This window comes from Neoarius graeffei, chromosome 7, assembly GCF_027579695.1.
Source record: "Neoarius graeffei isolate fNeoGra1 chromosome 7, fNeoGra1.pri, whole genome shotgun sequence".
Taxonomy (NCBI): domain Eukaryota; kingdom Metazoa; phylum Chordata; class Actinopteri; order Siluriformes; family Ariidae; genus Neoarius; species Neoarius graeffei.
This window is the reverse complement of record NC_083575.1, coordinates 23,541,000-23,557,957: the sequence shown is the minus strand read 5'-3', so window position 1 is coordinate 23,557,957 and position 16,958 is coordinate 23,541,000. Positions and strand designations below refer to the sequence as shown.

The 16,958-nt window shown below is 41.5% G+C and overlaps 1 protein-coding gene across 6 annotated transcripts in view; it reads left to right on the top strand.

Moving 5' to 3' along the window:
* Window positions 1-16,958, top strand: part of dst (dystonin) — a 340,713-nt gene that overhangs the window by 273,600 nt on the left and 50,155 nt on the right. For all 6 annotated transcript variants that reach the window (XM_060925410.1, XM_060925409.1, XM_060925412.1 and 3 more), the window contains 10 exons: window positions 4,059-4,300; window positions 4,442-4,648; window positions 6,416-6,535; window positions 6,641-6,748; window positions 9,874-10,092; window positions 10,279-10,482; window positions 12,681-12,912; window positions 12,996-13,222; window positions 13,519-13,641; window positions 15,643-15,744. In XM_060925410.1, the coding sequence (XP_060781393.1) occupies window positions 4,059-4,300; window positions 4,442-4,648; window positions 6,416-6,535; window positions 6,641-6,748; window positions 9,874-10,092; window positions 10,279-10,482; window positions 12,681-12,912; window positions 12,996-13,222; window positions 13,519-13,641; window positions 15,643-15,744 (1,784 nt within the window). The remainder of the gene's footprint in view (window positions 1-4,058; window positions 4,301-4,441; window positions 4,649-6,415; window positions 6,536-6,640; window positions 6,749-9,873; window positions 10,093-10,278; window positions 10,483-12,680; window positions 12,913-12,995; window positions 13,223-13,518; window positions 13,642-15,642; window positions 15,745-16,958) is intronic.

Genomic DNA, 16,958 nt, shown 5'->3' with positions numbered 1-16,958 from the left:
AAATTCCTAAAAATTTTGTCACATGACGTTCGTTGATGAAACTGGCTGGTATGACATCATTACTTGCTGCAGCCACTGAAACTGATACTTATTTAAAAGAACACAACATAAACTCTTATTCTAAGGTTAATAGATAGCAAGTTTATCACTGTTTTGCAAACTGCAACAGGATTAATGTGGATGTTCAAAATATTTTGCCACCAAAAATAGGTCATTTTCGTCTACTTTTTAGTAAAAATCATGCAAAAAGTCAAGTAAGGGCTGATCATACAGCTTTTTAGGTGTTATATTCTGAAACTACAGCATTTTTTTCTATAAGGAAAACACAAAACATTGCATATAGGGCCTTTATTTATTCAACAATATTTTTTTCACACCGATGTCACAAAAATCTAACTCAAAGTTTCAACCTTGTCGTAATCGGTTTCAATAAAAATTTTGAGCTCAGTGGCCGTATCGGGTTTTGCAGTGAGTGGCATTTTCTCTGAAGTCCAGGAAAACAATTGTAAACTTGTTCCGTCACAGCACCTGTTGATTACTCGATTATGGACGGTCAGAAGGCGTCGACTAAATTTTTCTGACAGCACAGCTTGATAAATAGTTCCAAATGCGAAGTTTATATGAACGTTAGGGTGCATCAGTTGCCCCCTAAAAATGAAAAGTTCCTCCGATCATGATGCATTTTTGTTTTTATGTTCCTTTTGGTAAGAAAACACACTGGGTGAAATATTTTGACAAAATTCAAAAGTTTAATGGTGGCACCAGGAGCTCAAAGTTATGGAAAAAGCTGCTATTTTATGACAATTTCGATCACTTTTCATGAAACATTATGGCACCTTATAGAGTATCCCAAATATCTTAGATACTGTAGACAGTATGTCTAGAATGTCTAAAAATATTCTGAGGTTTATTTTAGGGTGTCACTAGCATTATCAATGTTATGGTATAACCCTGGTTTTAAGCTTGCCGCCGATGCATATGCTAGCCCCTATTAAATGCAAATGTTCTTAACATGATCTCTGGCTCACAAGAAATCAATAAATGGAGTCCAACATTGTGATTCAGACCTTACGCGAAAACATAAAATAAGCGTTTTTTTGGCAAAAAATGAACCGCGGCGGCAAGGTGGTGTAGTGGTTAGCGCTGTCGCCTCACAGCAAGAAGGTCCTGGGTTTGAGCCCCGGGGCCGGCAAGGGCCTTTCTGTGTGGAGTTTGCATGTTCTCCCCGTGTCCGCGTGGGTTTCCTCCGGGTGCTCCGGTTTCCCCCACAGTCCAAAGACATGCAGGTTAAGTTAACTGGTGACTCTAAATTGAGCGTAGGTGTGAGTGTGAATGGTTGTCTGTGTCTATGTGTCAGCCCTGTGATGACCTGGCAACTTGTCCAGGGTGTACCCCACCTTTCGCCCGTAGTCAGCTGGGATAGGCTCCAGCTTGCCTGCGACCCTGTAGAACAGGATAAAGCGGCTAGAGATAATGAGATGAGATGAATGAACCGCCACCATTAGACTTTTGAATATGGTCAGAACATTTTACAGGATGTCTTTGTTGGTGAAAAGGAACACCCGAACAAAAATGCATCAGATTTTTAGCCTGGCAAGCCAGACTAAATGTGAATATTTAGTCTGGCCTCGCTTGTAGACATTTCCGAAGGGTGTGGGAGGAACAACCCGCTGTCTTTCAAACTGTCTCTGTGCGTATAGGCCAACGCTCTGACCAATCAGCGCAACAGTGACTGTGACGTAGTCAGAGCGACAGAAAGCAGTGGGGGAGACCTTGAAATAAATAATTTTTCAAAATGCATATTAATTAATAAACAGGTTCTAGATATTAAGAAGTTTGGAGATAATGACCACAAGTTTGGAGTCTGTACCACATACTTAACATACACTTTTTTTTTCAAGTGTTTTTCAAGGGTTTGCTTAAACTGTTTGAGAGTTTTTATTTTTATTTAGTGGTGTTTGGTGAAATAATTTCCCTTAAATTTAAAATAATGGGAAAATAAGAAACAATCAAAAAGTAATGTTTCAAAGCTGTTTATTAAGTCTTCGTACTGCACAAACTAGCCCCATCCTTTTGGCTACGAGCAGAGCCAGCTGGTAGATCAGACTTTTGCCATAGCCGGTCGGCAAAACAGCGAAAACGTCCTTCTTGAAAAGGAATGAGCGGAGAGCCTCTTCCTGCTCATGTTTCAACGAAAACTCCAAGTCTAATTCTTCTAAAACTGATTCCAAAGCGGAGTCAAACGCGCGCTGTTCACTAGCTGTAGCCATCTTTCCTGCTGTGCTTTCTCCAGCGTCGCGCAGCTTTGTCGTCACTCCTGCAAAAGCCCGCCCAAAGAATCCAAACAAAAACCTTGCGTTGTGATTGGCGGGCACGATTTGATGCCCGGGGTGTTTTGTTGATATGGTGCGAGGCTAGACCCACTCGTAGGCAAAAATATTTTTGGCCGCTAGGCGGGTGGGTCTAGTTTACTAGGCTATCATCTCATCTCATCTCATCATCTCTAGCCGCTTTATCCTGTTCTACAGGGTCGCAGGCAAGCTGGAGCCTATCCCAGCTGACGACGGGTGAAAGGCGGGGTACACCCTGGACAAGTCGCCAGGTCATCACAGGGCTGACACATAGACACAGACAACCATTCACACTCACATTCACACCTACGGTCAATTTAGAGCCACCAGTTAACCTAACCTGCATGTCTTTGGACTGTGGGGGAAACCGGAGCACCCGGAGGAAACCCACGCGGACACGGGGAGAACATGCAAACTCCGCACAGAAAGGCCCTCGCCGGCCACGGGGCTCGAACCCAGGACCTTCTTGCTGTGAGGCGACAGCGCTAACCACTACACCACCGTGCCACCCCACTAGGCTATCAGATTTTATGAAAGTGAGGGCAACTGATGCACCCTAATGAACATACTCCTCGTCGCACGTTACTATTTCCATAGTAACAACCAACCCGGGCGTTTATGGCAGACGCGCCACGTAAATAGATTTTAAAAAGTCTTCTGTAAGGAGATGTTTATTTAGTGGGATTTTTATTTAGCTCACTTTGGTAAACATGTATTTGGGATCATATGGGATAATCTTCAGGGAGGTGTTCTCTGCAACAAAATCAAGTGGAAGAAAAAGAAAGAGAGACTGGTGAAAGAACATAGCTGTTATACCGTAAGCGATAACAGGAAATAACCCGTCGATTAACATAACTACGAATGAGTAACAATGTCTTTCGCCAGAAATGGCAAATCGCTGTGGTGTAAGAGGAATAAAACACTTCATGACATGTTGCTACTTATTAACTGAGCGCGAGGTCTTTATGACAAAAAGACCGAGGTCTGATATTTTCCTGTAAAGCCCGAGCGAGCGAGGAGTTTATTATATGGCTTTTTTTTATTTCTAAGATTAAAACAGACAGTCATTATAATGAGGCGCGACGCTGCTTTCAGTCACATCGTATTTGTAGCGTAGTTGAGTCACGCATGCAGAATAAACGGCTCGCGGTTTCAAAACTGAATTTCTGTTGGCGGGGAGCGGTTTCTGGATGCTCTTCGTTGCTCAGTTCTTGAATAACTCGGCGACTCTTGTTTGTCTTGTGTGTTTCGGCCGTTTTTGATTTCCATTTAATCTTTTGTTGTTGTTGTTTTGTTTTCGCTTTTGTTGTTTTGTTCTTTGGAACACTGAAAGCCGGCGCCCTGGAAGGAAAATCTGTAATCGACCACGGGCATTACGGGAAAATTTTGCTCGACAAGGAACCAATCAGAGCGCGCGATTTTACCAGAAGTAGCTCGTGCCATATACTAAAAGAAAATAATCCGCACTGGGGTAGTAATGTATCATTATATAACAAGTGATTAAATATAATAGATGTTACAGTCTTAAGCTACAGCCTCACTATGTCTGTAACTAAGAAAAAAAAAATGGATGCGCATTCCTGAATGGCCTGAAAGCCTGGAAATTACATCATTTATTCAAATGGACGTAACATTGAAATAAATTTAATTCAATCATGCATTTTTCCAGGCCAGGCTAACTATTTCAAGGCCTCCTGTTTTGTGCAGGCGATGAAGTTGTCATCATTCAGGGCAAACTGGACGGAATAAAGTCGAGATATGCTGACATAAGCACAATGAGCAATGATGTAATGAAGACCCTAGACAAGGCCCTGTCTCTGGCCAACAAGGTACAACACACGCATGAGGAGCTGCGCTTCTGGTTGGAGAAAGTGGAGTCTGAATTGGCCACGTTTGGCGCTCAGGAACCAGTGGGAGAGCAACTCTGTCAGGTGCAAGAGAGGCAGAAAGTGAGTACAGTCTTTGAACTTGAAAGCGTCTCGTTGCTGAAAAGGAAGGGACGCTAGATCAGATGAGCTCGAAACGTACCTCTTATTACACATTACCGACATGTACAGCATTTACATTTACTGACTGTGTTTCATCTCCAGGCATTAATGAAAGAGGTTCAAGAGCACAAGACAGTCGTCGATACGCTGAACGAAGTAAGCAGCGCTCTCTTAGAGCTGGTGCCGTGGCGTGCCCGAGAAGGGCTTGACAAATTGATCACAGAGGACAACGAGCGCTACAGGTCAGCAAGTGACGCAATCTCTCAGCATGTGGACCAGACAGGAGCGGCCATCTTAAAATCACAGCAGGTAAGGTGCTGCAAATATGTACACTACCGTTCAAAAGTTTGGGGTCACTTATGCCCCTTTTCCACCAAAGCAGTTCCAGGGCAGGTTCGGGGCCAGTGCTTAGTTTGGAACCGGGTTTTCTGTTTCCACTGACAAAGAACTGGCTCTGGGGCCAGAAAAACCGGTTCCAGGCTAGCACCAACTCTCTGCTGGGCCAGAGGAAAGAACCGCTTACGTCAGCGGGGGGGCGGAGTTGTTAAGACCAACAACAATAACAAGACCGCGAAAGATCGCCATTTTTAAGCGACGAGAAGCAGCAGCTGTACAAACGCGAAGTCAGACATTATTATTATTGTTGTTGTTGCTGCTGCTTCTTCCGTGTTGTTTTTGCTTCGATATTCGCGCCAAGGTTTATGTAAACGTAGCGACGTAACTGACGTATACAGCGACGTAATGACGTGGCTCCGCTTAGCACAGCGAGCTATGGAGAAGCAAACTGGTTCTCAGCTGGCTCGCAAGTTGAACGAGTTGTGAACCAGCACCAGCACTGGCCCCGAACCAGCCCTGGAACTGATTTGGTGGAAAAGGGGTATTTGAAATGTCCTTATTTTTGAAAGAAAAGCGCTGTTCTTTTCAATGAAGATCACTTTAAACTAATCAGAAATACACTCTATACATTGCTAATGTGCTAAATGACTATTCTAGCTGCAAATGTCTGGTTTTTGGTGCAATATCTCCATAGGTGTATAGAGGCCCATTTCCAGCAACTCTCACTCCAGTGTTCTAATGGTACAATGTGTTTGCTCATTGCCTCAGAAGGCTAATGGATGATTAGAAAACCCTTGTACAATCATGTTAGCACAGCTGAAAACAGTTGAGCTCTTTAGAGAAGCTATAAAACTGACCTTCCTTTGAGCAGATTGAGTTTCTGGAGCATCACATTTGTGGGGTCGATTAAATGCTCAAAACGGCCAGAAAAATGTCTCGACTATATTTTCTATTCGTTTTACAACTTCTCATCTCATCTCATTATCTCTAGCTGCTTTATCCTGTTCTACAGGGTCGCAGGCAAGCTGGAGCCTATCCCAGCTGACTACGGGCGAAAGGCGGGGTACACCCTGGACAAGTCGCCAGGTCATCACAGGGCTGACACATAGACACACACAACCATTCACACTCACATTCACACCTACGGTCAATTTAGAGTCACCAGTTAACCTAACCTGCATGTCTTTGGACTGTGGGGGAAACCGGAGCACCCGGAGGAAACCCACACGGACATGGGGAGAACATGCAAACTCCGCACACAAAGGCCCTTGCCGGCCCCAGGGCTCGAACCCGGACCTTCTTGCTGTGAGGCAACAGCGCTAACCACTACACCACCGTGCCGCCCATTTTACAACTTATGGTGGGAAATAAAAGTGTGACTTTGCATGGAAAACACAAAATTGTCTGGGTGACCCCAAACTTTTGAACGGTAGTGTAAATACAAACAAAATACACCATGCGCAATAGATTTCTTGTGCGAGGCTGTTGATTGCCTGTCGGTTTTTGCTGTTATGACAGACCAGTCTTGATTAGACGGCTTCACTGGATAATCTACTATTTTCGTAATTAAGAAATCCAGTGACCGAATAGCAAACAGTTATTTGTAAATATGTGATGCGTGCTTTTTACAGTAAACAAATAAAAATGCATTTTTTTCTGAATCCGACGTTTAACGATTTGTAAAGAAGTTCTCCCGCATGATCCCCGATCATGATGATGCATATGGATTCTGCTGTTCAGTTTGAGCAGGCTGCAGATACTGAATTAGCCTGGCTGACTGAAGCAGAGAAGAAGTTATCATCTCTAGGGGACATCAAGCTGGAAGCAGAACAGACCACAGCTCAGCTGCAGGCTCAGAAGGTCAGTCCGATGCCTCGAGGGTGTACTCGTCACAAACAGCAAACAGTAAACATGTATATATGTGTGTGGCACATGCCGTCAACAGAAGTGCACTCTGTGTTCAAGGGCTTCTCCATGGACATTATGAGGCATAAAGATGCCGTGGACGATATTACCAAGACAGGCGAGGTGATAATGAACAGCAAAGACGAGACTGAGAAACAGGCTCTCAAGGTGAAAAAAAATAAATGAGTAAATGAATACGAGCTAAATGTATGATTACATTTACAGTGCTGAGCGTAAATGAGTGCACCCCCTTTGAAAAGTAAATTTCCAAAATGTTGACAAGACGAAGTTTAATATAACGTCTGTTTAACTTATAACGTGAAAGTAAGGTTAATAATATAACTTCGATTACACATTTTTCAGTTTTACTCAAATTAGGGTGGTGCAAAAATGAGTGCACCCCACAACAAAAACTACTACATCTAGTACTTTGTATGGCCTCCATGATTTTTAATGACAGCACCAAGTCTTCTAGGCATGGAATGAACAAGTTGGCGACATTTTGCAACATCAATCTTTTTCCATTCTTCAACAACCAGTCCAACGTCCAGTCTTTTAGTGACTGGACGCTGGATGGAGAGTGATGCTCAACTTGTCTCTTCAGAATTCCCCATAGGTGTTCGATTGGGTTCAGATCAGGAGACGTACTTGGCCACTGAATCACTTTCACCCTGTTCTTCTTCAGAAATCCAACAGTGGCCTTAGATGTGTGTTTAGAATCATTGTCATGTTGGAAAAGTGCACGATGACCAAGGGCACGGAGTGATGGTAGCATCTTCTCTTTCAGTATAGAGCAATACATCTGTGAATTCATGATGGCAGATTCTACCATAACAGAGGCCAGTTAAGTCCCGTCTCCTTAAATTGCTGAATTGATTATTTTGATCATTCTATTAAGTTTTTCTAGTAGCATTTGGGGTCTTGGACATTCACAGTAAATTTTAGGACAGTAGTCCTGGTAACTAATTAATAAAAGCCTGACATGACAGACATGCTAAATGACAATAGAAACACATCGGTTTCTATCATCAAAATCTGACAAACTAACGTCTACCATCATATTCTGACGGACACTCTAGATGACAATAGCAACAAAACTGTTTCTTACATTATTAATCTGACAAATTTAGTAATAATATTAAATACCTCATCACTAGAACCAAATAATAAAATAAAATATTGAAATAAAAAAGATAAAATTTATTTTCAAAATTGAAATATCAACAATAATTGTCAGAACAGTGACGATAGACACGACTGTGTCACTTCCGTGGGGAAATAACACATTGAAATGGCCTGTCGGCTGAAAGGGTCGCAAGTGGCTCTGTTTCTCTCAACTTACAATAGTTTTCCTCCAGAAAAATTTAAATATGAATGCACAAATATATTCTCAATGTTTCTATCGTCAAAAATTTCTATCGTCAGGATAGCTGACTGAAAATCTTACCTTGATTTATTTGATGAAATCTAGCTGTCAGAACTCCAAGTCTTGCCCGGAAGTAAATGTCTGCTGTCACAAAAATCATGCGCAGTAGAATTTCCTCTTTGCGTCAGTCAACATGTGCGTGGCGAGGGCTTGAATTTTGCTATCGTCAGGTGCATTTGACTGACAGACTGACGATAGCATTTTTTAAAAATAACTGTGGGCTTCTCTCGTGAACGAAATAGTTTTTTCGCTGTTAATCTATTTCAACTCTATCTGTTGACACCCAAAAATGATAAAGCCTGCTTCCACACGATAACTACCAAAGATCCATAATGGCCAAGTCTATCGTCAGGTCATCTGACAGAAATTCACTGACGATGGCAACAGGGATAATGAATGATTTTTTTTTTTTTAGATATTTTTTGGGCTTTTTTCACCTTTATTTGGATAGGACAGTGTAGAGACAGGAAATGAGCGGGAGAGAGAGACGGGGAGGGATCGGGAAATGACCTCGGGTCGGAATCGAACCCGGGTCCCCGGATTTATGGTATGGCGCCTTATGCACCTGAGCCACGACACCCCCTGAAAGTGATTTTTAAAATGGGAGTTATGTCTGTCAGATATGTCAAAGAAATAGAACTTTATTCTTTAAAAATCTTTTATTGATATACTCAGTGTATTTTTAAATGACGTGCTGTTTTAGAAGACCAAATACCATATTTTCAATCTTGAAAATATTACCTCACTGAAAAAAGGACAAGAAAAATTTCTTATTTCGTGGGCAAGTGATTAATGGATCCAGTTACGGTAGAATCTGCCTGATGCCATCAATGAAATGCAGCTCCCTGACACCAGCAGCACTCATGCAGCCCCACATAAGGACACTGCCACCACCATGTTTCACTGTAGGCACCAGGCATTTTTCTTTGTATTCCTCACCTTTGCGACGCCATACAGTTTTGAAGCCATCAGTTCCAAAAACATTTATCTTGGTCTCATCACTCCAGAGTATAGAGTCCCAGTAGTCTTCATCTTTGTCAAACTCTAGGCGGGCTTTTTTGTGCCTGGGCTTTAGGAGAGGCTTCTTTCGTGGACGGTATCCATGCATGCCATTCCTCTGCAGTGTACACCGTATTGTGTGACGGGAAATAGTCACCCCAGTTTGGCGTTGTACTTCTTTAGATAACTGCAGTGAACTTGCATGCCGATTTTCTTCAACCCTTCTCATCAGAAGACGCTCCTGTCGAGGTGTTAACTTCCGTGGATGACCTGGACGTCTCTGTGAGATGGTTGCAGTTCCATCTTTCTTAAATTTTTGTACCACGTTTGCTACAGTATTCTGACTGATAAGTAAAGCTTTGCTGAGCTTCTTGTAGCCTTCACCTTTGTGGTGTAAAGAAATTATTTTCTTTCTCAGGTCTTGTGTCATTCCTCTTCCATGTGTTGCCGTTGCTGACAGCATGAAATGGGAAGGGGTTTTCTTGAAGTAGCACCCTTTTATAGTCTGCTGGACACCTGTGTAATGACTAATTAGACTCACGTGTGATTGTATTCTTGTTAAATTCGACATTTGCAGTCTACAATTTAGCTTTGCTCCAGAGACTTTCAGTGGGGTGTACTCATTTTTGCACCACGCTAATTTGAGCAAAACTGAAAAAATGTGTAATTGAAGTTTATATTATTAACCTTACTTTCACGTTATAAGTTAAACAGATGTTATATTAAACTTTGTCTTGTCAACATTTTGGAAATTGTTTGTGTTCATTGTTTAAAATGTTACTTTTCAAAGGGGGTGGACTCATTTACGCTGAGCACTGTAGATACTAGATCGTTCTAGGGATGCGACTGACGTGACTGTGTTGTTCAGGCTAAGATCGAGGCCCTCGTGGAGAAGTACAACACGGTGAGTCAGTTGAACTCCGAGCGCTGTCTGCAGCTGGAGAGAGCGCACTCCCTGGCCTGCCAGTTCTGGGAGACCTATGAGGAGCTGTGGCCATGGCTGCAGGAGACCCAGGCCAACTTCGCCCAGATCCCTTCACCTGCCATCGAGTACGACACGCTCAGACAGCAACAAGAGGAACTACGGGTAAGAAAGTTTTGGAGAACCGACGATATCAGCTACCATATCAACAAGAACTGTTGGGGCGACTCTGTCTTGCCCTATTTGAAACATTTTGTATAAAATTAAAAAGGGACCCAGTGAAGTGTATTGCTAAACAGAAATGCACGCATTCCTCCATATCCATTTTAAATCGCATATTTTTGCTTTTAGCAACTGAGGGAGCTGATTGCAGAGCACAAGCCGCACATAGACAAGATGAACAAAACGGGCCCTCAGCTGGTGGAGATCAGTCCACTGGAGGGTGAGCCCATCAGGGAGAAGTTCCAAGTCACAGACAAGTTGTATTCACAGCTTAAAGCAGATGTTAAGCAGAGAGCTGCTGCCCTGGATGAGGCCATCTCTCAATCTACTCAGGTTTGTCTCAAGATCCTGTTCTCTATTTAGCTTCATTACTAAAACAGCAATCTATTATTCCTTTTATGGAATTGCTTTGCTTTGCGCTTCATTTTTTTCCCCCACTTTCTTTCATCCTTTGTCGATTACACATATACAACCCCGATTCCAAAAAAGTTGGGACAAAGTACAAATTGTAAATAAAAACGGAATGCAATAATTTACAAATCTCAAAAACTGATATTGTACTCACAATAGAACATAGACAACATATCAAATGTCGAAAGTGAGACATTTTGAAATTTCATGCCAAATATTGGCTCATTTGAAATTTCATGACAGCAACACATCTCAAAAAAAGTTGGGACAGGGGCAATAAGAGGCTGGAAAAGTTAAAGGGACAAAAAAGGAACAGCTGGAGGACCAAATTGCAACTCATTAGGTCAATTGGCAATAGGTCATTAACATGACTGGGTATAAAAAGAGCATCTTGGAGTGGCAGCGGCTCTCAGAAGTAAAGATGGGAAGAGGATCACCAATCCCCCTAATTCTGCGCCGACAAATAGTGGAGCAATATCAGAAAGGAGTTCGACAGTGTAAAATTGCAAAGAGTTTGAACATATCATCATCTACAGTGCATAATCTCATCAAAAGATTCAGAGAATCTGGAAGAATCTCTGTGCGTAAGGGTCAAGGCCGGAAAACCATACTGGGTGCCCGTGATCTTCGGGCCCTTAGACGGCACTGCATCACATACAGGCATGCTTCTGTATTGGAAATCACAAAATGGGCTCAGGAATATTTCCAGAGAACATTATCTGTGAACACAATTCACCGTGCCATCCGCCGTTGCCAGCTAAAACTCTATAGTTCAAAGAAGAAGCCGTATCTAAACATGATCCAGAAGCGCAGACGTCTTCTCTGGGCCAAGGCTCATTTAAAATGGACTGTGGCAAAGTGGAAAACTGTTCTGTGGTCAGATGAATCAAAATTTGAAGTTCTTTATGGAAATCAGGGACGCCGTGCCATTCGGACTAAAGAGGAGAAGGACGACCCGAGTTGTTATCAGCGCTCAGTTCAGAAGCCTGCATCTCTGATGGTATGGGGTTGCATTAGTGCGTGTGGCATGGGCAGCTTACACATCTGGAAAGACACCATCAATGCTGAAAGGTATATCCAGGTTCTAGAGCAACATATGCTCCCATCCAGACGACGTCTCTTTCAGGGAAGACCTTGCATTTTCCAACATGACAATGGCAAACCACATACTGCATCAATTACAGCATCATGGCTGCGTAGAAGAAGGGTCCGGGTACTGAACTGGCCAGCCTGCAGTCCAGATCTTTCACCCATAGAAAACATTTGGCGCGTCATAAAACGGAAGATACGACAAAAAAGACCTAAGACAGTTGAGCAACTAGAATCCTACATTAGACAAGAATGGGTTAACATTCCTGTCCCTAAACTTGAGCAACTTGTCTCCTCAGCCCCCAGACGTTTACAGACTGTTGTAAAGAGAAAAGGGGATGTCTCACAGTGGGAAACATGGCCTTGTCCCAATTTTTTTGAGATGTGTTGCTGTCATGAAATTTAAAATCACCTAATTTTTCTCTTTAAATGATACATTTTCTCAGTTTAAACATTTGATATGTCATCTATGTTCTATTCTGAATACAATATGGAATTTTTTAACTTCCACATCATTGCATTCCGTTTTTATTTACAATTTGTACTTTGTCCCAACTTTTTTGGAATCGGGGTTGTAGATAATTTGATGTAAAAAACAAAGCTCGAGAAGCCCGAGTTGAATTATACGTTACTCGCCTTGATTCCCATACGCTTATGTCAGAATGTGTCTCCAAAATAGCTTATCTTTTGTAAGTCAAGCCTCAGGAAGGTCTGTCATGTCCTCCCAATACAAGTGACAGCTTGTTAATGAAGTGTGCTGTGAGAATCCTTTGACGGAAGTACATCTTAGAACACCGTGTAGCTTGTTTTCAGCAACAAAGGACATATGACCTCACTAGGAGGAAATCTGAGGCCAACAACTTCCGAACAAATCGATGTTTAACATGCCTACAAGTGATTACCTGCTATAGTGAACGGTTTCCCGATCGGTTCTGTTGAAAGACTTAACCACTGGCTTGAGCTGTAGTATTTTTACAGGTGTTTGGAAATTTGCTCTTTTAACATCACCATTTTTTTTTTTTTTGTCCCAGTTCCATGATAAGATCGACCCCATGCTGGAATCTCTGAATCGTATAGCGGAGCGTTTGCGCCAGCCCCCCTCCATCTCAGTGGAAGTGGAAAAGATTCGTGAGCAGATTTCTGAGAACAAAGCCGTGAATGTGGACTTGGAGAAACTGCAGCCATCTTATGAAACTCTGAAGCAGCGAGGAGAGAACATGATCACTCGCTCAGAGGGTGCAGACAAAGACCTGTCAGCCAAAGGTAAGCATTTATTTTTTTTAAAAGATTACAAAACCGCAACAGTCTTGTGTAATCTAAAGGTGGACGTTTGTTTTTTTTCAAAGCCGTACAAGACAAACTGGATCAGATGGTGTTCGTGTGGAATGATATCCATGCTCTGCTGGAGGAGAGAGAGGCTAAACTTCTGGATGTCATGGACCTGGCTGAGAAGTTCTGGTGTGACCACTGTGCTCTCATCATCACTATTAAAGACACACAGGACTTGCTGAAAGACCTGGAGGAACCTGGAGTTGACCCCTCTGTTGTTAAACAGCAACAGGAGTCTGTGGAGGTCAGTGAGCTCTTAGTGATTATGCACATCTGAGGTTATATCCATTCTAAAGCTCAAATAGCACGAGGTGGGATAATTATATTACTTGGTTCATTGTCTAATAAAATGTTCGGGGGGAAAAAAAGTCTCTTATAGTGAGATGCAAATGTATGGATTGAAATTTATTTTTCAAAATGTTTTAACAGGAAAATGATGATTACAGCAGTTTTATTTAACATATATACATGTGTTTTTAATAAGAAGTAACCTGTTTATGCTTTTTTTTTATTTCTCACGGTGGACTTTACTGGCGACAGGGGTACCGAGAGGAGATTGACGGTCTTCAAGAGGAACTGAATGTGGTCCAGAATCTAGGGGCGGAGCTGATGACAGCCTGTGGAGAACCAGACAAGCCTGTAATCAAGAAAAGCATTGATGAGGTAACCATATACAGAGAACTTTTAATGTGAGTGTTATATTACAGTTCACGACATTCGAATCAGAGAGCAAATGTATGTATATGTACATATCTCTCTGCTAGCACATCACAATCATATATATATGTTATTTACCAGCTGGGAGGTCCGTAGGGTGAAATACCATGACCGAGGTCATGAAAGTACTGAGTGAGGCCCTCTGGGCCAAGGTCACGGTATTTCACTATACAGACCGACCTTAAGCTGGTAAATAATATATATATTTTTTTCTTTACCAAATTCTAACAGAAAACGAGAGCGCCCGAAAGGGAAAACCGAGCCGAGCCGCCATTTTGAGTCCTCATTCACGGCTGTAATGCAAATGGCTTCCTCCTCGGTGTACAAGTGCACTTCCATGGCAGGAAAAAAACTACATTTTGCTGCCTATGTAGTCCCCTATTTATACAAAATTGAGTCATTCAGGATTCAGCCATGTTTTTGCTCGGCGTTAGCAAGTTACAGGTTTTTAGCTTTCTCCTGAAATGTTTTCTTTTATTTCTTCTTCCTCAGAGTAGTAAAACTCTCACTTTCACTGTCAAGACTGTCGTTATCGCTATCCATGCTGTAAAATTAATGCTATTTTGAATCCTCATTCACGGCTGTAATGCAAATGGCTTCCTCCTCGGTATACAAGTGCACTTCCATGGTAGGAAAAAAACTACATTTTGCCGCCTATGTCGTCCCCTATTTATACAAATAGGAGTCATTCAGGATTCAGCCATGTTTTTGCTCGGTGTTAGCAAGTTCGAGGTTTTTAGCTTTCTCCTGAAATGTTTTCTTTAATTTTGTCTTCCTCAGGGTAGTAAAACTCGCTTTCGCTGTGAAGACTGTCGTTATCGCTAGCCATGCTGTAAAATTAATGCTATTCTCCTGAGAAATGCTGGTAAAAATGTATAAGATTTTTGATAATTTTAGAAATAAATCTTATAAAAAAAAGATAAATGTTGACAAAAATTGCTACTATGTTTGTTGTTGTGAACGAGCGAGTCGCCAGAGGTCCGTAACTGGGGTCCGTACCGTAGGATACGGACCCACTCGCCAGCCAATCAGAGCGCAGGATTTGATGGAAACCGCACCGCGAAAAAAAAAAATTACTACTGGCTATAATCAGAATATCTTCTATTATTCTATCCACATTCACTGGATATGAGCAGTCATGCGCTCTGATATTGGCTACTCTACTGCTAGGCTATCAGCTCATATACCGTGAGTAGAGAAAAACAAAATGGCGGCGCGTGTTGCTGAACCAACCGAGGACGAAATAAAAACTGTACTCGAAAACAAAACCCCAAAAAATACAAAACAAAAAAGCAACCAAATATGGAAAGTATTTGTTAGTAAGGATTCTTTTTTTATGTTTCAAGAATTATTATTATTATTATTGCATTTTTCACAAGTTGCTCCTGTCATTTCGCCGGTTTGTTTACATTCTTCATCTTTAAACGTTAAAATTTGTTGAATTTTTTTTTTAGACTGGTTCAAAAGTGCAAAGAAGTTTGAAAATTATCTCACTGAAATGTCCAAGGAAGATTTAAATAAATGCCTAAAGTTATTCTATAGCTATTCTATTCTACACGACAGCAAGACGGCACTTTCTACAAAAAATCAACACTAAAGTCAGTTTGTGCAGCCAGCGATAGGTTTTTAACAAGTCCGCCGAAGGGGAAATGATTTTGTCGGACGTTTTGTACGAAGTTTTTATTTAGCAAATTTGCTAAAAAAAAATGCTCCGTTTCTCAAAATCCAGTGAATGTGGGTGTAATAAAACAGTTATTCCACTCAATCTCGTCGTACACGGCTTATAGCCGACTCGGCGCTACCAGACTCGGTTTCGTGTAATAATTGCTAAATATACATGACTTAATTTTTATTAATTCTGACTGAAGTGCTCACTGCTTTAGAAATGTTCATGTGTCTTTAGCAGAGAACCTTTTAAATTCAGATCATATCTTCTCTGCCTGCTAGGTGAACGTGGCATGGGAGACTCTGAATAAGACATGGAAGGAGCGAGTGGACAGACTGGAGGAGGCCATGCAGGCTGCTGTACAGTTCCAGGATGGTCTTCAGGTACGATGCGCCGTAGAATGACTCCGAAAGCTTTTTTTTTTTTTCTACAACAGCAACAACAAAAACTTTCGGCAGTTAGGCATGTTCAGTCAATTTGGTTTTGTGTGGGTGTGGTTTTTTTTTATGTTTTATAATTATTTTAAATCAAATCTTAATTTATCTCAGTCTCAGTGAAACATATTCATAATGCCAAAGATGACGGAAATTGGATTGACGTATTAACACAATAATTATACTTTAATTTAATCAGATTACAAATTTGATTCATATCACAAACTCTGATTTAGGTGTACATGTGAAGCGTTTTAATTCTACTTATCAACTGAATTATTAATAGCTTATTAGGCTACATGTAAACGTGGCTAGCTTAATTCCTTGGGAGTCTGGAAATGTCTTTGCGTCACTACTCAGCTATTACAGCACCTTGCAGTGTGCACATACGTGCATATATAAGTACATTACATAATAACAGGCATGTTTACGTGTCATGATCAAGAAAACGGGAGGTAAATACCTATTAAAGCAAGGTTTCCCTGGATCCCTAGGGGTTCTTTGTGGTATTATACGGGGTCCTAAGACTGACAGAAATGTCAATGTCACATTAAAGTAAAATTTATCATAAGAGCAAACAAAAAAGTGGCAAACTAAATGCTTTAAGTAACGAGTCCTGTTTATTACAAAACTTAATCTCTTACATAAAACAAGTAACTTAGGTTTAACGAGTTCAGCTGACAGAGAAGTTCAAGAACCGTTTTAATTTACAGTGGGGCAAAAAAGTATTTAGTCAGTCACCAATTGTGCAAGTTCTCCCACTTAAAAAGATGAGAGAGGCCTGTGATTTTCATCATAGGTACACTTCAACTCTGAGAGACAGAATGAGAAAAAAATCCAGAAAATCACTTTGTCTGATTTTTAAAGAATTTATTTGCAAATTATGGTGGAAAATAAGTATTTGGTCAATAACAAAAGTTCATCTCAATACTTTGTTATATACCCTTTGTTGGCAATGACAGAGGTCAAATGTTTTCTGTAAGTCTTCACAAGGTTTTCACACACTGTTGCTGGTATTTTGGCCCATTCCTCCATGCAGATCTCCTCTAGAGCAGTGATGTTTTGGGGCTGTCGATGGGCAACACAGACTTTCAACTCCCTCCAAAGATTTTCTATGGGGTTGAGATCTGGAGACTGGCTAGGCCACTCCAGGACCTTGAAAT